This window comes from Colletotrichum spaethianum, assembly GCF_022836535.1.
Source record: "Colletotrichum spaethianum MAFF 239500 DNA, contig14, whole genome shotgun sequence".
Taxonomy (NCBI): Eukaryota; Fungi; Ascomycota; class Sordariomycetes; order Glomerellales; family Glomerellaceae; genus Colletotrichum; species Colletotrichum spaethianum.
Window position 1 is genome coordinate 90,267 of NW_026054784.1, and position 18,159 is coordinate 108,425.

Genomic DNA, 18,159 nt, shown 5'->3' on the forward strand with positions numbered 1-18,159 from the left:
AACATGGCCCGTCAGTAATTTCAATCAACGACATGTTTTGTTTTGGAAATCTCCTTCAGGCCCGTTATCTGGGTGAAGATCCGTAGTTGCACTTTGAAGTCTTGATCTGACAACGGATGCTTTGGCCTCCGGATTTTGTTGTTGAGCAGATAGCGATCCAGAGCAAAACAATTACACGAAGTTGGAGGTTCATTCTTTTTGACTTTTGTTCTAGTTGTTTTTTTTGATCATTTTCTTTAGGGAACCTTCTGCTAGCATTGAGTTTGGTTATAAGGCAGACCGTTTTTTCCCACCGAATACCTCGACAGACACCTATTAGCACCAGCTGCTTGTAAAAGGTTCATCTGTAATTTGGGAGCAAGGTTAAGCATCATAGTACGGCATCGAAGAACATCACGGATGAATTATCTGATGCTGATTCAACCTCACGCCATCCCTGACTTCGAAAGAACATGTTTAGTATACAATTACTCTTGACCCGGGGCTCTTAGCATTTTGGTCGTTTTTTCCCATTTCATTTCATTTACATGTCATCCATTACCTGGACACACCAAAAGATTAAAAGGCATCTTAGCGAGAGCATTTCTAAAGAAAGTCCTGACGACATTACCTCCGCCCGGCCAGAGGGTCTAGGAATCACAACCTCAGCACCAACAGAAACCGAAATGCACCCACGCAGCCCTGCCCAACCCATTCCCTTCTGGACGTCCGTAAAATTTCAAAAGCGGTACCGAGACGCGCCAAGCCCTCGACGCAACGCCGCCTTGGCACGCCGAATGCGGCAGCTGGCCCAACGCGCCGGGATCGTGAGCGATGCGGCGCAGAACCAACCGTCGTCTTTGTGCGCGCCGAGTTCGGCAACCCGACGGAAGGACCCTGCATACGACTCCCGCGTGGGACCCTGAAAATCCCGCGCTGCGCCGCCTGCCCGCCTCATCGGGACTCCAACTGGTGATCGGGGGTCTGTAGCCGCAGCGCTGCGAACGGACGACGAGACTTCCCTGGGCGAGACATGCGCTGGGAAAGGCAAGGCTCGGACCCGGCCACCCCGGAGGAGCGCTCTATACCGTTTCGCTTCGTGTGACTCTGCTATTGCGGATGAAGGGCCTCGGGACGATTATGTGAGGGGTGCAGATTGGGCTTGTGTTGGGACGACTTTGGGTCAACTCCCGCAAAGCGGACGGCTACAGGATAGGAACGGGTTCGGAATCTTGATTCAACCCGACGAAGTATACTTGCACTGTTTTAGGGAATCTTCTTTGAGCAATCCATCCTATGAATCTGCCAAGCCACGGGGCATGCCATGATGCCTCTACTCTCTCATCCAGCGGTCGTGGTGTATTCAGGGATGAACACACGACGCGTGAGGCGAAGAACGAGAATCGAGACGCACTCGTAATTCCTTGTTTGCTCTTGGAGTTGGCCTTTGGCTTGGCCAAATCCTGATGCTTGGACTTTCTCGAATGCATGACTGGCACGAGAATGTAAACCCCCGTCATTGAATTAAAGAGTTCACTACTTGGCTTACCCGAAGGCTCTTAATTGTATTGCAAGCTCGTCTCGGGTCTGACCATAATGAAGCCCGCAGTGCGATTATCATTAGTGTAGACCTGATTCTTGTGAGGTTTTGATTTCAGGTTGTCGCCGTCGAAATGCCTGCACGCAATTCGCTTGAACTATACAGACCAGGGAGTATCAATCTTACTTTCGACCGGGACACCTGCCTAAGTCATTCCCTTTGTAACCCTCTGGAAGTTTGCTCGATGAACGCCGAGTTGGGTTGGTCACAGAAAAGCCCTCTCAGGCTTGAATACCGAGACCAGGACTGCGGAAGCACTCTGGACCGAGCCCGCAACGTTGAGCTTCGCGAATGTCAACCAAGTCCGAAAAGTGCAACGCCGCCCGCCTAAGCCCTTGTGCTGAATCAAAAGGCGCAGCACGGTGCACGATACGTAGCAGGCTTGGTTGAACCGGTTGCGATTTTCACTGGGGACGACATGTCCGACAAGCTCGTGATACTATGTATTGTGGCAATCGACCCTTTTCAACCAGTTTACGGAGACGCCAACGGGGCTGAGTAACCACGGCTGGGTCAAGAGCCCACCAAAAGTGGCAGAGCCGACTGTAGCTTATTCACCTTAGACTTAACAGAAGCAATAGTGTATGTGGAATGGTGAGTGGAAATATGTGGGCAGTGTCGATGATTAGGCTTTTTATTTTGTTGGATTTTTTTGGAGAGCCGATCTATTTATGGGTAGTCAGCTGGGCTGGAAGACAAGGCCATCCACCGAGAGCTGCATGTTCGGATCGCCTTAACTGAGGGAGTTGTCTGACTCGCCAATACGAAAGAAAGCATCATTAGGGAAGGGCTGTCGGAGAAGGATTAGCTGCCGCCGACACAAATGCGGCGCGAGCGATGGATGGTGTCAAAAAAGGGCGACATTCATTGACAAGGCGGGGCAAAGCTGGAGTCGCATGCGGCCCGAAGGCGAAGTGTGGTGATGACAGGAGCGGACGACAGACGTGTGGCGTCGGAGCTGAAGCGTCAGTCAGCGATGGTCGTGGGCTGTGGCTGCCTTTAGACTCTGGCGGGAGATTGCGCAGGGCTGTAGATTACTGGCGTAGCACCCATCGCTGGAAAAGGACAGTTGAGCGCCGTTGAAGGGTGTAGGTGGTGGTGGTTGATGGCAAAGCAGGCTCTCAAGAGCAGAGGGGAGGCTGAGAGGTCCGGAAGAGAGGATCCTGTTTTAGGCTGGTTCAAGCAATCTGGTGATGTCATGCGCCGACATGGGTCGACGCTGCAGGGCAAGGCGGAAGGCTCCTCAGCGTGCCTCACGTTTGGTGGTTTTGGTGAGGGGCGTTCGCAGGCGGGACGGCGGTATGAGACGACAGGACGGCGAGACGAAGGGGGGATGCTCCCTGGCGGATTCGAGACGAAAGGGGCCCTGATGTTTCTTATTTGCGAGGCGTCGGCTACTGAGCCGAGCGCGGTTTATGGGAAAGGGGCAGCGGATGAAGGGGCATCAGATGGCATTTTTTGAAGGGCGCCGATCGCAGGCCGTCGACGTCAATGTCATTTGGGAGGGAAAAAAAGTCAATGGCGGCAGATGGCGGTTTTGGGGTGGCTGCATGGTAAATTGATGGAAATTTCGCGGATGGGCGGCACCATGGAATGATAGACAGTCGCACGCTTGTTTCTGTCTGGCTCGTTAGGCCTGACGATCTCCGTCACTGGCCGCATGGTTTCAATTCCCCGAGTCGATAGCACGGATGGAAAACTAGGAGGCTGTCATGGCCCTGCCTGGCCAACGGGGCGAACGCCGGAGCGGTGTCGACGCCGGTAATGATTTTCAACGTCTGTTCGCCGAATCGTCACTCGGTGCGCGACCAGCAGCTACAGCAGCACCAGCAGCACCATCATTACTGGCCACAAACGTCGGCGACGGGCAAAAGGAGGTTGGGTGACAGCGAAAACGATAGCGACAGGGCGATGAGTGATGACGGAGCAATGGGATTCGAGATGTGTCGACATTCCCAGGCTGGCTGTGGGTGCGGGATCGTCAGGGGACGGGGCCAGCAAGGGGGGGAAGAGACAATGGCAGCGAATGACAAAAGGCGCACCGCAACTGGAGCTGGGGGACGAGGTCTGAAAATGGCTGGTTTCGTGCGAATTGCGGCGCAGTTACACTTAAAAAGAAGAGGCCCGGGAGGGGCAGGCGCTTCCGTCGCTCAGCCAACCACGGCCGGCCCAGGGGACCCACCAGAAAAACACACGGGCAACGGGGGCAGGCGCCATCGGTCACAGGGCCGGCCCAGCAAGACGTCCAGGGGAGGCGGGGGCGACAAAAGGTAATGGAACATTGCAACCACGACAGGGTAGTCAGCCCACCAAAGAAACAATGAGCCGGGAACCATTGCCTGCCACACTCACTCACTCACTCACTCACTCACTCGGCCAAAGTCTCACTCACGATGGGTCGTCTCACAGAGACGGGGTCTCGCGTCTCGACGAATTCCCAACGTGGAGTGCGGTCCACAAGGGAGAAGGCGTTGGAAATGCATGCAAACACGGACAAACACCGGACGAGAAACAATGCATAGTAGTGTACAACAATGTGCCCCCCCCCAGAGAAGGTCGAAAGCCTTCTTTTCGGGGATCTACCCAATTGTCTCTGCACAGCCGCTTCCTCCAACGCACACAGTGTCTTGCTCGCTCACCCACCCGTTCACCGAATGACACCTCACTGACCTTCAACGGTTCGGTGGAAGTCGGTCGCCAGCTATCTTGGCATGCGAGCGAAAGAAAGCGACTGACGTCTGCAGAAGGATGAATCCTGCTTGGCATGGGGCCTTGCCCCATCATCCTTCCTGCCTTGCTTTTTACCCTTGGAGGTTATGCTTCTCCCTCCCCGGTCGCCATTCTCCGTGCCTCTTTTTTCCTCCGAAAGTTCCTCCCCTGCGGTCCCCAACTGCAGGTCCACCACGACTCGCTCTTTCTCTCTCTCTCTCTGTCGGTTAGTGTATTTTTAAAGGTCGAGAAGAAGCGTTGGCCCACTCCGAAGGACGGCACTCGGCAGACCAGCACAGGGCAGGAACGGCGGGACCAGGGCACCCATGGCATGTGGTCAGCCAAGGAAGGCACGCACGGCAAGGTACCTCCTCCCCCAGATTCCCGTGTGGAGGTACAAGGCTGGACTGTTGTCGTTCCAGGATACCGGTGTCGTGGTCATTGTTGTCTGGTGGTCACTGCGGCACCCGCCTTCTTTCCTTCGTATTTGGAGGGCGGCAGTGGCAACGGAGAACGGGGTGAGAGTGGAATTGGGAAGCCAAAGATTGGCCGATGGTGCTTCGCGCCTCATGCCATTGGGCGTTTCCCCGGCAGTACGGATACCACTCAGCGGTAGTGGAACACGCTACGTACACGTTAGTGCTGGTGGCTTCTGTTGACATTTTTTTGGCCACGGAACAGACAAAGCAGAACCGGATGGGAAAAGAAAGAGGCGGCAACCCCCGTCCGCACCTGCGCTGCTCCTCCGCCATGTGCCTGAACGGGCAGTAACCGACCGCAACTGCAACCGCACCTGCCACCGAGAGGAAGGGTGGAAGGGATGGGATGGGATGGGAAACAACGGTCTCCCTTCCTGCTTTCCTGCTTTCCCGCCCACATTATGCTTGCTTGCCTTGCCGTCCAGTGCTTGCCTCCGTGTCCCCGGGTCCCTCCAATTTGTCTCATACACGCCCGTACTTCGCCTCTCTGCTAGCGCCGCTGTTCCTGATTCTCGGTGCCCTCCTCGGCGGCTCTCCTGCTTGCTGCTTCCAAATCCGCATCTGGCTGCTTTCGCTGCGTGTCCCCTCTCTGCCGCATCGTGTCCGGAGGTTGCATTTGCCTTTGCGACTCGTGTCCCCGTTCTGTCCGCCGCATCTGTTGGTTCCAACTCTACTCCCGTCTGCGATCGACCGACGAACCCGAGCAGCAACCAAGCAGCAAGCAGCCCAAGAACCAGTACAGCCCCCTAGCAGCATATCCAAGAAACGGTCGCTTTTCATCGACCCCAAAGGCCAAGCCAACCCCCATAGAACCAAGATCCAAGCCACCCTCCAACGTCCAACCTTACCTCACCACATCACACCACCACACCTCCCAATTCCAATTCCCTCTTCTCTTGTTTTCGAGGATTCCTCGCTTTTCGATTTCTTGTCTCCACGAGGTCCCTTTCCCCAAACTGACCTGCCCCGACTTCCCTCTCAAGCCCTCTCTCACAGCAGAACCCCACAGGGCACTTGATCAAACGACGATCACTGGGCTCCCACTCCGTACCCCGCGGGCGAACACTACCCAAGGTCTCGCCTCGACGCCAATAGAAAAGGGTCGGAATACGAGCGAGCGCAACAAACCAGACGAGGGAGCCGCACGGGAGATCAAAATACGAACTTGGGGACCAGGCGCTGCTGCGGGCGAAACACCCCAAAATACTCAGTCCGCCTATTTCGCGCCTAGGCTCACTTGGTGGCTTGCGCCCGTCTTGCTCACCACCACCTCCATACCTGGCTGAACCGGCTTCGTACGACTTTCTCCCTCTCCTCTCTGGCCTCCGAACCGCTTTCGCAACGCTTCATTGCAATAGGGGCTCCAAGACAGCATCTTGCTGCGCCCGAAAGAGTGCGTCACCTTCACATTGGCGACTGCTGCACGCCCACTCGCCTCGGCTGCACGTCGTTCATTCACCTACACGAGCAGACACATACGATCTCGCGACCTGGCGCTCCACCGCAGTCAGACTCCCCGAGACTCGTACTAGTCGGAAGCACCTAGCTTTTGTCGTCTGCCTGTCGCCCTTGTACTTGAAGTTACTGGGCGACCTGCTGTGCACGGAGGTCAGTGAATTTGTTTTTTTGCCTTTGCTTCCGCACCTTTCCTCTGTTCCATCTGATCTCCCACTCGTTGCATGCCTGCAGTCGCTGGAATGTCCGAATGGATATGAACACAAAGCGTCTGCATGTTAGAACAACGCGCTCACAATTAAACAGCCGTCGCTCCGAGACATCTGATATTGAATCCGCATTCCTTTTCTCGACGCTCGCAATAGCCGCCCATCATCCCGGTTCGACTTTGGTCTCTTCAACGTTTCTCGTCTTCTTCACGATCTTCGCTCACCCTCAGCCGGAGAAGGCCTTGTTGGCTGTCGGTCAGTCAACTATTCAACCCACGAGGGTTGCGAAACGTTCACTTTGATCCCACCTACTACCCGAAACATGCCTCGATACGACTTCGACGACGGCAACGCCGAGCGTGAGCCTCTGGACCATTCTTATCGGTCGCATACACCCAACCCTCCTGAACATTATCAGGACCATCAGTACCATAATGGCTCGCCTCAAGCCTACTACCCCGAACAGGACGTGCGATTGCAACCGTATCCCGATGACCCAAACTTCAGTCGCATGAGAGCCGAGCGGAGGAACAACCGCCAGGGCCCACCACCAGCTGCTGTGGGAGCTGTCGGAGGTGCTGCTGCTGCTGGCTACGGCGCTCACCAGGCTGTTTCACCCATTGAACCCAGTCCGCAGGTCCCGCCTCACCGTGAATGGGGTTCCGACCCCTACGCTCCGCAACAGAGCAATCTCAATCCCAACATCACCCCCGGCGCAGACAACTTCAGTGACACGGCATCGGGAGGCATGGCCGGCATCGCCTATACGGTCGCTGAGCGCAACGCGAGAGAGAGCGGGGTCGAGGCTATGAGAAACGTCGGCCAGGTGCCACCTCAAGCACGAGGACAGTTGCCGCAGCCCAACGCTCCGCCACAGGCGTACAGCCAACCACGGGGGGACGCCTATGAAATGACCGACGCTCCGCGCCCATACCAAAACAGTCTCCCGGACCGCGACTCTCACTCGAGTTTGACCGCCCTCGGAGGTGCGGCCGCGTCTCCGGCCAGGCTATCGCCGGCCCCAAGCCCCTACGGCTACAACGACTATTACAACGATAACCCGTACTACCAGAGACACCCCGGCCACCTCGGTGTTGTAGACCCCAACTCCATTGCAGACGACGGCGATGACGGTTTGGAATATGGGAAGAGCAGGAGCGGGCGAAACTCGATGCTCAGCCTCTCCAACAGCGATCGTACAGGTAGAAGCAAGGCTGGCGCAGCGGCGGCAGGAGGTGCCGCTGCCGGCCTCATGGCAAACCGAGATGTCAGTGGATACTACGACCCTAAAGACCCAAACACGGGCTACCAAAACGGTAGTGCCATCGATCTTGGAGGCCAAGAAAAGTCTGAATGGATCAGAAGCCAAAACAAGGGACGAAGGAAGTGGAAGATCTGCATCATTATTGGCGTCGTCCTCATCATTGCTGGTGCCATCGTTGGTGGTACTGTGGGTGGCTTAGTTACGAGGAATAGCCGTGACGGCAGCTCAAGCCAACAAGGTCAATCAGCGAACGACGACAAGAACTCAAACGGCGACCTGGACATCAACAGCTCAGAGATCAAGGCACTCATGAACAACAAGGAACTTCACAAGGTGTTTCCCGGAATGGACTACACGCCTCTCAACACTCAGTATCCCGATTGCCTTCACGACCCGCCGTCGCAGAACAACGTCACGCGCGATGTCGCGGTGCTCAGCCAGCTCACCAATACGATTCGTCTGTACGGAACGGACTGCAACCAGACTCAGATGCTTATCCACTCAATTAAGCAACTGAAAATGGAGGACACGGTTAAGATCTGGATGGGTGTTTGGCAGGACGGTAATAAGACGACAAACGCGCGACAACTTGAGCAGATGTGGGACATTCTCGACGAGTATGGCGACAAGTATTTTGAGGGCGTCATCGTTGCCAACGAGATCTTGTTTCGAGAGGAGATGACTGAGGCAGCACTGGGGACCCTACTTGCTGAGGTGCGGACGAATTTGACCAGTAAGGGGATGAGCTTGCCGGTCGCCACATCTGATCTCGGCGACGATTGGACGCCTTCGCTCGCAGCGAAGAGCGACTACATCATGGCCAACATCCACCCCTTCTTCTCCGGAACCAACGCCAAGGACGCGGCCATGTGGACGTATGCTTTCTGGGAGAATCAAGCCGGCAGCTTCTTCAAGACCGACAAGAAGAAGAACATCATTGCCGAGGTCGGCTGGCCTACCAAGGGCGGCACGAATTGCGGTACCACCGCGGTCACCGACTGTCCCAACGCCTCGGTTGCTGGTATCGACGAGCTAAACACCTTACTAGAAGGGTGGGTGTGCCCCGCCCTGGCCAACGGCACAAATTACTTCTGGTTCTCGGCCTTCGACGAGCCATGGAAGATCAAGTTCAACGAGAAGGGCAAAGAATGGGAGGATCAGTGGGGCCTGATGGACGTTGACCGCAATGTCAAGTCCGGCGTCAAAATTCCGGACTGTGGTGGCAAGACCATCTAAAGCAGCGACGTCGTGTTGATGAATTGTTTTCCTTTCTTACGGATGGACGAGGGATGACGGCAGACCGGCCTCTCGTCTGCTGCTTGGCAACTTTGGCCACTTGCAGCAGTGTACATGACGGAGTAATCTTGGAGTTGAGGACTCAAAGCATGCCTGGTCTGATTGCCGCCGGCATCATGTTTATGATGTTTGATACCGTATATAACGTCGGTAATGGCTCAGGCGGGTGATTCCACAGTGTCGTTAGTATTTGACCGAACAAGATCAATAGAATAGTTACCTGACACCTAGATCCGGCACGGAGATGTGCATTTGGGACCGTTGAGACTTGTGGCGCGCTGCCAATTCTGCATGAAGTAAAAAGCATCGGTTCTGCCAAAAGAATCTGTGCAACCCCGTCCGATGCATGTGGTGCAGGTGGCTGGACGCTCGGCGTGCGTAATGCGTGTGGGGACACGGACGATGCGGGCCGGGGCGGGGAGGAGCCAACGACATTGGCCCTTCCGACGTCTCCGGACGCTTCACTTCTCGCAACTACATTCCATCTTGACCAGCAGCCAAAAACACGCTCCTTTTCCACGGAACTGCCACTACAAGAACCGAGTGTTTGGATGCACGGACGGGACGATTGAACTCTCCACTCCAGAACACCGCTTGCTCTCTCGTCCACGCCACGCGGGAACAGTTACGGGAGATGAGACTCGCGCCGACCCAGGTCGTCGCTACCGCATTCATCTTTTCCCTCGGCACATTCGTTGCCGGAAACAGGGCGGCTATGGCAGAAGGCAAGCGGAACATCACGAGGCCCGATCCGGCGATCCCGTTGGCGCCGGTGCCACTTCCGCCGCCTGGCCCCGCGCGTGACGGGGAGGAGATTGTGAGGCAGCTGATGGGGCTTACGCGGTCTGGCATCAGCGGCGGCGGAGGACCGGGGAGCGGGAGTTGGTTGAGGTTTGTCAAGAGGGTTGAGTTGAAGGGGGATTTGTGGGAGCCCGAGGGGATTGTGAGGTTGGCGGGGGGGTCGGGCGGTGCGGGCGATGAGGAGGAGAGGTTCTGGGTGTCGGCGGGGGAGTATACCGTCCCTACGGAGAAGTTTCCCGGCGGGAAGTGGGTTGACGGGACGGACCGGAGTGCCGGGGCGGGGTTTGCGCATCTTGTGGTGTTTGATGGGACGGGGAGGCGGCTTGGGGATTGGGTTGTTTCGAAGGAGGGGGACCTGGAGGCGAGTTTTTATCCCGGTCTTTGCGGCTCACCGCACCTGTTTTGATGCAGGATCTGTTCGAGGACAAAATGGGAAGCTGACGAGTTCCTAGTACCATAACGGCGGGCTCGATTACGATGGCCGGCACATCTGGGCCACGCTCTCGCAGTACAGGCCGAACACGACGGGGACGGTGGTCAGGATCGACCCCGTCGAGCTGACGGTGGAGAAGGTATTCCGCGTGAGCGACCACCAGGGCGGCATCGTGCATGATGTTGAGACGGGGACGTTGACGACGCTGAATTGGGGCGGGAGGATGGCGAGGCGGTGGATTTTAGGCAAGGGGGCAGGGCCTGAAGTTCGTGCGAGGGGAAACGAGCAGGTTCGACTTGGCGGCGCTACGGAGGGCGGTGATGCCGGGAGCGAGGCGTTCGATGCGCCCGAGAAGGAGATTGTCAACCCGTCCTACTGGATCGATTACCAGGACTGCAAGTCGCTAGGCCGCGTCGATGGGCGGTCGCTGATGCTGTGTTCCGGGATCGCGACTTTAGCGGCCGGAGTCGAGGTTGGCGGACTGGCGATTGTGGATGCGGAGGGGATGGTGCCTATCTGGGAGGTACCGTTTATGGAGAGAACGGGGGCGAGGAGCGGCGAACGCGGGGAGGGAGGAAGCGGGGTGTTGATGACGAAGAACCCCATGGACGTTGCGCTTGTCGGGGGCCGGGTGAGGTTGTACTTTGCGCCGGAGGAGGGGAGGAGCGCGGTCTTTGTCTATGAGGTTTGTGAGGGGTGAGGTTGTGGGATGATGGGCGTTATGACCATTGGTTGCCTGCTGTCTTGTGATGCAGTGACCTTTCATATTGGGTATCTCACCGCTTGAGGTCTATGACTATTTCCTATGTATCAATGAGGAAGTTGGAAGTCCCATGAGCTGACTACATCACACTAAGCTCATACTCGTGCAGCACGGCCTTGACCATGACGCAGATCGCCTCTTGCGCGAACCACAGCCCGGGGCACAGGCGGGGGCCCGTCAATCCCCAGCTGATGAACCTCACGCTCCCGATTCCCGGGTCTGCGCGCAAGAAGCGGTCCGCTCGGAGGATAGCGGCGCCAGGTCCATGGCTCCAGGGTTGGCGGTGGGCCCGGAAGGACGACAATGTCACGACCTGGCCGGGGAGGTGGACTTTCGGGTCCGAGCGGAGAGGAATCGGGCTTAACGCGCATATGAGATGTGTGTGCGGGGCCGGTCACAGGGCCGCAGAGGCGGTTGAACTCGAGCATGTTGCTGCGGAGGGTGGACCAGGGGGTGTCGAGGCCCGGATTGGGGCCCAAGACATGGAGGTTAGAGACGGTTGCGGTTGTGAGGGATCCGGCGATGTTTTGGGAGAGGGAAAGACAGCTGATGATGTCTAGGAGGGTGGATATTACTGTGCTCTGGAGGTTGCGGAAGCCGAACCAGACTGTGAGCGCGGTGAGGTGTGTCGGATGTCGGTAACGGGGTTTTGTTGCGTGTTCAAAGCAGAGCTATCGTCCGTGGAGGCATAGAAGGATTGGAGCATTTCGAGGAGTCACGGGCCCGAGGTGCAGTCTGCGAAGGTCATGCGGATCGGGATTTGCACTTTGGGGCCCAATCGTGGTTGACTTAATTTGGTCCGCGAGGGAGTATAATTTGGGGTTCACCTTGTGCGCAGTGCGCGCGGAAGTAGCTGTGGAAGCCTGTGAATCTCGTAAGCCAGGGCAGAAATGGCTTGCTTAGGGTGAGGCGAGAAAACAGGGTGAATGATGGCAAAGTACGTCAACTGACAAGAAATCCTTATTGTTACTATTTTGGTCTATGTCTCTAGGAAATTTCCCTCGTTTGCTGGCTGGCCTTTTGCTAAGTTCCAAACGCACGTGCCATCGGATTTCGCCTACTTGGATGGCGAAATTTGTCCCAGGTACGGAGTATGTATTCGACATTAGCCCAGAGAGCTGTGCTGTATTTCTCAAACGAAGTTATTAGTAGTTAACGAATGAAGCGGCAGTATGACGGAGAAGAACGGAGATGATAATACCCGTGTTGCCGAGGGAGTTAGTGTGAGACGGAACCCCGCTACTTCGGGTAACTCGGGATGAAGAGGGTGTCCGGCCAGTTTGGTTTCATTTCGAGGCTTTCACGCGATCCGCGGCATCCGAATCCCGAGAGATGTAAGTGGCAAATGACTGAACACCTGAGCATCTCGTTCTCAGGTTTTACAGATCCTGCAGCAACAGTTACCAAATGATTTCCGGTCTTTCGCTTCCGCCCCCCCTCTTATGAACTCAATACCCTGTATAGTCTTTCAGTGCACTATCTGAATTAAGGCAGTATGGTTGATGGCGATCGTGCGTCTCCACAACCCGGCGGTAGGAACACGACCGCCAGAATGGGTTCATGCGATATGTGCAAAAGGTGAGCCATCGACGAATTTTCTTCGCACTGCGTTGACACCGATTGACATGTGGCAATAACAGACGAAAGACAAAATGTGTGTAATCTCATGCTCCATATTAGCTTTCATGACAGCAAACTGAATCTTCGATTGCTAGGCGACACGGGAAAGCCTGTATGTGCCGCTTGCATCGGTCATGGCTGGGAGTGTTCTTACTCCCGTCCCCGGAGAAAACCTGGGCCCCGTCAAGGGTCGAGACAAGCTAAGACCCTTGAGGTTCAGCGCCGTTTAGGTACAATATTCGTTGGCTTCACACGAGGTCCAAGTTCGCGATTTGATGCTTACCGGCTACAGACCTAATTGAAGGGCTTCTAGCCCCCAAGACAGCTGTCGAAGGCGCTCTATCGAATGGTTCTACAAGTGATGGTCGACAAGATACACTATCTGAGACTGAGGATAGGGCCACTTCTGAATATTTTCCCGGCCTGTCTGTTGCAGAGGGCGGGTTAATTACTGACACTGCTGAATGTCAGCCGGTTTCGAATGCCCTCAGATGGACTGAAAATTTTAGCAAGAGGTGTCTGGAGACGGAATCCGACCAAAGCCACACTCCTGCTCTACCTCACCTCACCTCCACCTCACTCGAAATATCGACTACTCCGGCCATGGAGTCTCACCTGTGAGTACATTTCTTGGCTACGTGCCTGCTTTGAAAACCAGCTCATCAAATCTCACTAGTCTCTCACTTTACTTTACTCATGTAACGTTGCCGGTTCCAGCACTCTGCAAAGAGATATTGTACTCCGATTACAACGCCGGGCAATTGCCGAGGTTCCTTCTCTACGCTTTATTCTCTCTCTCTGCCCGTTTCACGCAGTCGCCTGAGATACTTGGCCTTGCCAACGGTAGCCGTTTGCTTCTAGGACGATACTTTGCAACTAAAGCTAGGTTGGAGCTTGATCTTGTCACCGGGGACAATCACATAGCCTCCATAGCCGAGGTCAAAGCAGCCTATCTCCTGGCATATCACGACTTCACCCATCTTCCTTCACGGACAGCTGCCGATCAGTGTTCCAAAGCAGTAAGAGCGGCGTACATGTGCCGCCTGCATCAGCTGGACAACGCAAAGGCGACAGTACACGTACACACTCAAGCTGACGAACTTGAGAAAGAAGAGCATCGGTGCTTGTGGTGGGGAATATTCACCTTGGACACATTTTCAAGCTTGATATCAAATGTGCCCTCCAACATTGAGCAGTTGAGCATAGCTACCTGTCTACCCATTACGGTCATCACACATACCACCAGAATGATCTCACCAACGCACAAGAGAGTTTCCTTAGAAGATAATTTGGAGGCAATTTGGAGCTCACTACAGGACAGCACCTCACCCGAGTCGAAGATACAGGCTGTTCTTATTTATGTGATAGCCCTGGCGCGGGACATGATCGCTGTTCGACGATTGTGTGATGAGAATCCTCGGTGCAATCTAGATTCGGTTCTAGTTCGGATTCGGCAGAAGTGGGCATCACTTTTTGCAGCCCTACCTTCCTGGTTCTTCTCTCCTTGCATTCATGAGAATGAAAGAGCTGGAGAAGAGCATTGCAAGCGCTTGGAGGTCTTGAATATGATTAACATGTGGGTTCCCAATCCGGAGTGGTTTTCGATTTCACCATTCTCGTTATTCGTGGGAGTTCCCACAACTAAAAACTCGCTAATACAACAGTGCACAGACTTGGGGCCATGTCCTATTTTCCTCCCCTGAATATTGAACTTGGCGGAAACGCTGAGGGTTTTCATAACCGCGACTCTCAGCAAGTCAAATGGAAGTTCTGCCTATCACATGCACTCAAGGTTGCAGCTGCATATCGACTATGGCCACCAGATGGCAAGGCCGATCCAATCATGCTTCCAATACCTTGGATGGCAACCTGCATCCTGATTTTCGAACTGATGAATCCTAGTCCTGTTCTTGTTGGGGAAAAACATACTGTGCTGGACTCAGTTGACTTATTGATGTGCTACCTGCACCAATCGTCTCAATCTTGGGGCATTGTTGGCGCTCTCATGAGTAAGTTCAACATCCTTTACTGCAATCAGAGGTGCATATTGACGATGCTCTCAAGGATCACTCGAGGAGCTACGTGGGCGCTCATGGAGAAAGCTTAGTCTCAACGCCATCTTCCAGCTTTTGTCCACCATTTCGGCTCCACAGCAGCAGTCCCATGCGGCCCCGCTCAAAGCGCGTCCAGGGGCGCCTAGACACAGCCTAGACACCGACTCTGACACCTACGATGGTGCTGGCCTCATGGAAGGTTTATTAGGAGAGGGATTTACAGTCCCATGGATACCCAGTCCAGGATCCTTTCTCGACGTAGACTGGTTACGGGCTGGGCCAGAAGTCGAGATTCAAATGTAGCAGAGCTGAGAGTATGAAGGGTTTATCCGAGTGTTGCTTTCCGGAGTTCTGTTATGCATCGGCCACTAGAGGTTTTCTGCGCTTTCAAAACCCCGTCAAATTGGAGAGATGAGGTGAGTTCAGCAATACGCAGCTACAGCTCGATCTGGACATCATGTCTATTTTCCAGATCATCAGCTTTCTGTCATTTTGGATACCCAACGTATCTGAAGCTCTGATTTAGGATGTCCACTGGCCCTGCCACATTGGATCACCAACATCCTTCGGTGCACGGGTTTTGGCATCCTTATCTGTAAATACTGTAACGATGGCATCCTTCAACGTCTCATCTTTCATGAGCGCAACCAACTCTATGTGAAGAGGATCTTGTGACGCCCAGTAAGACACATCAGCTACTGATTTGAATGTTAGGAACATGTTGAAATTAAACCCTATTGACCTGTGTCAGACAAGCTCACAGTGAGAAGAATTGGACATTGGTAATTGATAATAAAAGTGAAATCATACGGCAAAGAGAAAAGTGAACGCTTTGGGTCTGGCACTCTTTTTGGGGGCCAAAAGACTGACCTTGCGCCTTTGATGAGCGGCCTGGAAATGGCGCCCTGGTACTTCCTGCACGAGCCTCAGTGATGTACCTCTTGCCATTCTTTCTGGCTCTTTCTGGAATGGAGTTGACGATTTCCATCAATTTGGACCCTGCCGCAGGTGACTTCAGTGACCACAAGGCCACCAAGTATGTGGGCTCTGTTACTTGCTCATGGCTAATTCTGAAAGCCCGTTGTTATTATTCAGAATACCCGTGATACATAGTTACAATACGTACAGCTGGCGACCAAAGAATTCTAAAACAGTCTGGTAGCCTTGTCGATATCGCTCGCTCACTTTCGGGTCTTCCAGGTCCGCTCGTGCTGCCATCCATCCATGGATCTGGTCCTCAAAAGTCTGAACGTGTTTTTGGACTTTCAAATTGGCTTCGAAATCGGATACCGCTGCAGAGTCTTCATCCTTGGACGCTAGGACGCACATCGGTACCGTTACCGATTTAGCTTCCTCCGGGTCCAACATAGCAGGGTGCGCTTGGGCGACGGCCTTAAAGGGAGAGTTCTCGCCGCTGCAAAGTGTTATGACCTGTAGAGATGATTGATTAGAACATGAGAGAAAAAGTTTCAAAGTTACCTAGGACTTCATAAGTGACAAGAAAGGCCCTGCATCAGCTACATACCTTGCCTCCCCAGCACATCCCAAGAGCAAACAAATTCTCGATGGAATTACTACTCTTCTTTATACCCTCAACGATTTCAGGGACACGATGAACAGCTTTGGCAGGGTTTCCAGTATTGCTGAAGAAGTTGGCCAAAGCCTCTCCATGCTTTTCAGTGGTTGGCGGATACCAAGAAATATCGGCGGCTTTGCCCTCAAAAAAGTCCGGGACAAAAACGCGATAGGAATTGTTTTTGTCTCCAAGAGCCAAAATGTCAGCTCCTTGGATAGTTTGAGGGAAAAAGCCAAAAATGTCCATCACAACAAGAATTGCAAGTCTTGCGGATGGTGGGCCAGTCACGTCTGTGCCATAGTGTCAGTTGATATTCAAGTCCAAGGTTGGCCGCTTCTCCATCGTGTCCTTGGGTGGCAGGCTTACATGTCTTCAATCCTGCGATGGTTTCGTAAGTTCCCTTCCCGTTGTACCCCTTTGAGACAACAGGGGGTATCGAGCAACAAGCAAGTGAATAAGATGACATCTTTTCGTCCGCTGTGTACCTGTGCACTTGGCAATGGCCATCTGTACGTGTCTGGCGATGCACAAGAAAGCCGAGTTTAAGTATTCGTAGAAAGTGTGGCCTGGTCTCATCAGTAAACATCAACTGCTAGGGCAAGGATGTTCTGGGAGAGAAGATTGGTGCATGACAGTTTACATCGTGTCGGGGTAATTAGATGCCCCAGAGTTGACCCGGAGTCTACTGACCTCCGACAACTTGCTGGCATCTCGGCAGTAAAACAATAGCCCGACTACAGCTTTAGTGACGTTACATACCTAATTTAACTTTAAAAAAGAATGATTTTAGGGCGATCCGAGAAAGAAATGTGCCGTGGACTATACGCATGATACAACATGATACTCCACACTGTGATCGGGCCTAGCACTCTTGCATTGGAATGATGTCGTATAACCTTAAAAACTTTGAAATATCGTTTTTTACGGCTGTCTGAGTGCGCCAATTTTCTTTGCAATCTGTTTTCACATTAACGAAAATGTTTAAATAAGTTAACTGTTGGAATAACAGCACCAGCTGGTTGTACGACACGCACGACTCAAGGACACACACCATGGCAGAGGGCACAGACTGGATATTCGGCCCTCGGTTATCCATTGAGGGGATCAAAGTATATTCATGCCGCACTGACTCAGGGATGTACGAGATCATATATCTCGTGTACGAAAGCCAAGTCTTGTAGTTAGGAAGATAATCACGGAAAATACATCTTTGGTTCACCCTAACTTTTAACCCGGGTACGATCGTACACACGGGTTCTCTCAAGAAGAGAGAATCCATTCAACATTAACGCAAAATTATAGCCTCTTGCCGGTGTCTTAGGGTCTTAGGGAACATAGGATGATCTAGCTCGGAGAAGGTACCGTCTCTACGCTCACAGAATGATTCAAATGGAGTCGAAGATTTCTATATTACGTTGGCACAACCATCACTAAATGTCATTGTCGCGGTGACATCACATATTTGCACCTTAGCCATAAGTGCTGGGCATCACGGAGGCGCAACCACCATCCGATAACAAGACTGACCCATTCGTATATCCTCCCGCCAATGAAGCCAAGTATAATATAACCCCGGCCGCCTCAGCCTCTCGGCCACATCTTAAGACTGTAGACCGAGTAACTGGAACAGAGCCATCGTCCTCGGCTTTTGGGTCGTCCATTTTGAAAAGAGCCATCTGTTCGGTGAGTTCAGAGCGGAAGCCTTTTTTCACATTAGAAAAACTCTGCACACGGAAAAATCCCGTCAGATGAACTTACCGCCAAGCGCAAGGGCATTAAAGCGAATTTGCCAGGGCGCGAAGTGAGTTGCCAAGCTTTGCGTGAGCTGCCGAATTCCAGTCTTAGAAACCGCGTACGCAAAGGACCCGTTCAATCCCCTACAGTATGCGCCAACGCTTGACATGCTGATGACTTGACTTTG

At 53.7% G+C, this 18,159-nt stretch overlaps 4 protein-coding genes across 4 annotated transcripts; 3 read left to right on the forward strand and 1 right to left on the reverse strand.

Annotated features, from left to right (window-relative positions):
• Positions 1–6,753: 6,753 nt before the first annotated feature.
• ColSpa_06047 (putative glucan endo-1,3-beta-glucosidase eglC) lies at positions 6,754–8,931 on the forward strand (the record flags this gene model as incomplete). The annotated part of the gene is made up of 1 exon (XM_049272259.1): positions 6,754–8,931. One exon carries the CDS (start codon positions 6,754–6,756, stop codon positions 8,929–8,931), a length of 2,178 nt encoding a protein of 725 aa, XP_049128216.1.
• Positions 8,932–9,625: 694 nt separating this feature from the next.
• On the forward strand, positions 9,626–10,925 carry ColSpa_06048 (uncharacterized protein; the record flags this gene model as incomplete). The annotated part of the gene is made up of 2 exons (XM_049272260.1): positions 9,626–10,090; positions 10,245–10,925. The coding sequence occupies 2 exons, from the start codon at positions 9,626–9,628 to the stop codon at positions 10,923–10,925; spliced, it is 1,146 nt and encodes a 381-aa protein (XP_049128217.1).
• Positions 10,926–11,110: 185 nt separating this feature from the next.
• Positions 11,111–11,548, forward strand: ColSpa_06049 (uncharacterized protein; the record flags this gene model as incomplete). Its single annotated transcript, XM_049272261.1, has 1 exon — positions 11,111–11,548. One exon carries the CDS (start codon positions 11,111–11,113, stop codon positions 11,546–11,548), a length of 438 nt encoding a protein of 145 aa, XP_049128218.1.
• Positions 11,549–15,775: 4,227 nt separating this feature from the next.
• Positions 15,776–16,484, reverse strand: ColSpa_06050 (putative AIM2 family protein; the record flags this gene model as incomplete). Its single annotated transcript, XM_049272262.1, has 2 exons — positions 15,776–16,093; positions 16,188–16,484. 2 exons carry the CDS (start codon positions 16,482–16,484, stop codon positions 15,776–15,778), a joined length of 615 nt encoding a protein of 204 aa, XP_049128219.1.
• Positions 16,485–18,159: the final 1,675 nt, after the last annotated feature.